This window comes from Cetorhinus maximus, chromosome 38 (assembly GCF_964194155.1).
Source record: "Cetorhinus maximus chromosome 38, sCetMax3.hap1.1, whole genome shotgun sequence".
NCBI classification, from domain to species: Eukaryota; Metazoa; Chordata; class Chondrichthyes; order Lamniformes; family Cetorhinidae; genus Cetorhinus; species Cetorhinus maximus.
The window spans coordinates 118,031-121,798 of NC_135916.1; the positions used below are offsets into that span (position 1 = coordinate 118,031).

A 3,768-nucleotide genomic window follows, 5' to 3' on the forward strand; every position below is an offset into this window, starting at 1 on the left:
ATTCCTGAATTTAGAGCTGCACCCCATAGAACCACGAAACACCTCAGCACAGAAAACAGGTCATTGCGCTCTTGTACTCTGTGCCATCCCAAACGTAACACTTAAAAATTATAGGTTATGACAGTTGTTTCAAGTTTCCCTCTGGGAAGTTTCGATAACTCCGCTTTGCCGCCCGCATCGGACATAACAACTGGGAAAGCTCTGAAGAGTCCTTCGGAGTGCTCCGAAAAAGAGTCATCAGGACTCGAAACGCTAACTCGGTTTTCCCGCCCTCCACAGACGCTCTTAGACCTGCTGAGTTATTTTTACTCTCCAGTTTTTTTTGTTTCAGGTTTCCGGCATCTGCAGTATTTTGCTTTTGTGGTTGCTTATGTTGCTAGGAAGATTTGGATGGAATACCAAGCTTCACTTGTTTTGTTTGTTTTTTTTTCCACCCCCACACCCCCACCCCCTCCCCCACCCCTCCCCCACCCACCCCTCTCCCTCTCCCCCCACCCCACCCCCACCCCTCTTCCCCACCCCCACCCGTCTCCCCCACCCTCACCCCTCCCATCACCCCCCACCCACCACCCCATCCTCCCTCTCTCCCCCACCCCCACCACAACCCCCACCACCACATCCACCCCCAACCCCACCCCTCTCCCCCAACCCCCCACCTCCACCCCCACCCCTCTCCCCCACCACCCCCACCCCAACCCAACCCCCACCTCCACCTCCACCCCAACCCAACCCCCACCTCCACCTCCACCTCCACCCCCACCCCCACCCCTCTCCCCCACCACCCCCACCCCAACCCAATCCCCACCTCCACCCCCACCCCCACCCCTCTCCCCAACCCCCACCCCTCCCCCCCACCTCCCACCCCCACCCCCCACCCCCACCCCTCTCCGCCACCCCTCTCCCCCACTCCCCACCTCCACCCCCACCCACACCCATCTCCCCCACCCCTCTCCCCCACCCCCACCCCTCTCCCCCACCTCCCACCCCCACCCCCCACTCCCACCCCTCTCCGCCACCCCTCTCCCCCACCCCCCACCTCCACACCCACCCCCACCCCTCTCCCCAACCCCCACCCCTCTCCCCCACCTCCCACTCCCACCCCCCACCCGCACCCCTCTCCGCCACCCCTCTCCCCCACTCCCCACCTCCAACCCACCCACACCCATCTCCCCCACCCCTCTCCCCCACTCCCACCCCTCTCCCCCACCCCCTAACCCCCCCAACACCCACCCCTCTCCCCCACCCCCACCCCCCAACCCTCTCCCCAACCCCACCCCTCTCCCCCTCCCCCCTCCCCCGCTCTCCCTTCTCCAGACGACCTCCCGCTGCGCCTGGCGGACGGGGACAGCCCCTGCTCCGGGCGGGTGGAGCTGTACTACAACCGCACCTGGGGCTCGGTGTGCGATGACGGCTGGGAGCTGCCGGACGCCGAGGTCGCCTGCCGGCAGGCGGGCTGCGGCCCCGCTCGGGAGGCCCCTCCGGCCGCTCGCTTCGGACCGGCCCCGGCCTCCTTCCTGCTGGACGACGTCCAGTGCGACGGCAGCGAAGCCTCCTTACTGCGCTGCGCGAAGAACCCGCTGGGGGAACACAACTGCGGGCCCGATGAGGCCGCGTCCGCTATTTGTACAGGTAACCGCGGCTTATCCTACAGCGGCCTGGCTGGGGGTCATCCCTCTTAGGCTGGACAATCTGAATCAACACTTCCTTTCCAAACCTCAACCGCTCGCTGCTGACTGACCTGTTTCCGGACCAGAAGTAGTCATCATTTCACTTGCACTTCCCTCAATTTGGTCTACTGCATTCGCTGCTCCCAATGCCGTTTCCTCCAAGTCGGACAGACCCAACGCAGACTTGACCGCTTTGCAGAACACCTTCGGTCTGTCCGCAAGCATTACCCAGACATCCCTGTCGCTTGGCCATTTCAACACTCCACCCTGCTCTCTTGCCCACATGTCCGTCCTTGGCCTGCTGCATTGTTCCAGTGAAGCCCAACTCAAACTGGAGGAACAGCACCTCATCTTCCGACTAGGCACTTTACAGCCTTCCGGACTGAATATTGAGTTCAACAATTTCAGATCATGAAATCTCTCCTCCATCCCCACCCCCTTTCCGATTCCCCCCCTTTTTTCCCAATAATTTATACAGATTTTTCTTTTCCCACCTATTTCCATTATTTTTAAATGTATTTCCATCCATTGTTTTACCTCTGCCTTTTAGCCTATTTCGATCCCTTCACCCCACCCCCACTTGGTCTATCTGTACCTTGCTCGTCCTGCTTTCTACTCTTAATTAGCACATTCCTTTAGATAATATCACCACCTTCAACACCTCTTTGTCCTTTTGTCTGTGACATCTTCTGGTTATCTCCACCTATCACTGGCCCTTTATCCAGCTCTACCTGTCCCACCCCCCCCCTTAAACCAGCTTATATTTCACCCCTTTCCTATTTTTACTTAGTTCTGTTGAAGGGTCATGAGGACTCGAAACGTCAACTGTGCTCCTCTCCGCCGATGCTGAGTTTTTCCAGGTATTTCTGTTTCCATTTTTGTTTATTACTATTATAGTAATGAGTAGTATTACTACAGCCGTTAATATTACTCTGAAGGCAATGGGTAACAAGTGGATTCACATAGTCACAGTCCTGGACAGCAAGACAGGAGCCACATTAATTCATGTTAATTCCTGGTGTTCTGTTCCGGTAAGAGCCTTGCTCCTTTTCGTATTGAAATGAAAAGCTATGTCCTCCCTAAGCAGGTTGTATGAAGAGATTAGCCTGGGTGCACTTGTAACTAGGCAATTGAGATGCATCCCTATCTTATAGAAATAGTTGCAGAGAATATGTTGTGCAGAACAGAGCCATGGTTCAAACTGTCCGACGTAAACCAGGTCATCATCATCAGCGCCAAACGTCATCGGCTCAGCTCAGCTTTCCCGATGATCGTCACCTGACACACACAGGTCACAGTTACACCGTCCTAAGCACTTGGCTGGTTGGTGAATAGGTGATGGCTCTGATTCGTGACTGTCCAGGAATGAGCATCTTCTCCTCGAAATGAGCACCTCCTACCCTCCCCCTCACCCCAGCATTATTGACCTGCCTTACCGTCCGTCACTGGTCTCTGTGGGTGATTTCATTTGGGGTGGTCAGTTCAGCTGGACCGCCTCTCCCATGGCTCTCCGGTAGAATCAGCGGTTGTCAAACCGGTAGAGGTATTGAGAGCGTGATGTGAGGACATGCCTCCAGTGGGCGAGAAGGGGGGCGGGAAATCGGAGGACAAGACAGCCCTATCTTTTTCTCCAAAACCGTTGGTAGCACTGTGCTCGGTTTTCTGACTCTCCCACCCTCTAGACCGCTGGGGCTGCCTGGATTCTCATCAGCGGTCACCATGTTCCCTAAGGGGGTCACACAGAGGCACTTGTCACCGGTGACCGCAGCAAACCGGGGCTCATGCAGCTTCTTGGTCCCCTTGACCCCCGGTTCCCAGTTAATCTCCTGTTAGTTTGTCGTTGCGATTTTGGAGAGAGGATAAAGTGAAAGTGTCGGTGCGCCGGCCTCACAGCCTCTCGCAGGTTGAAATAACTGAAGTTATTACAGTTCGGAAATATCTGGCAGGGACGTGCCCCGGATGGCGAGAGGTCTGCGCCACGCTCCCTAAATTCCCAAATTGTCGAATCGAGCACTGCTACATAGAAAACGGGCAAGGAAAGCTCCCTGTGAATCTGTTACCCCGCAAATTTCCCTTCGTCATCTCAATTTCGACTGCTAAA

At 56.4% G+C, this 3,768-nt stretch overlaps 1 protein-coding gene across 1 annotated transcript in view; it reads left to right on the forward strand.

Annotated features, from left to right (window-relative positions):
- Nucleotides 1-1,679, forward strand: part of LOC144672415 (scavenger receptor cysteine-rich domain-containing protein DMBT1-like) — a 30,770-nt gene extending 29,091 nt beyond the window's left edge. The window contains exon 10 of the mRNA XM_078534260.1: nucleotides 1,315-1,679. Coding sequence (XP_078390386.1) covers nucleotides 1,315-1,679 — 365 coding nt within the window. The remainder of the gene's footprint in view (nucleotides 1-1,314) is intronic.
- The last annotated feature ends 2,089 nt before the right edge of the window (nucleotides 1,680-3,768 follow it).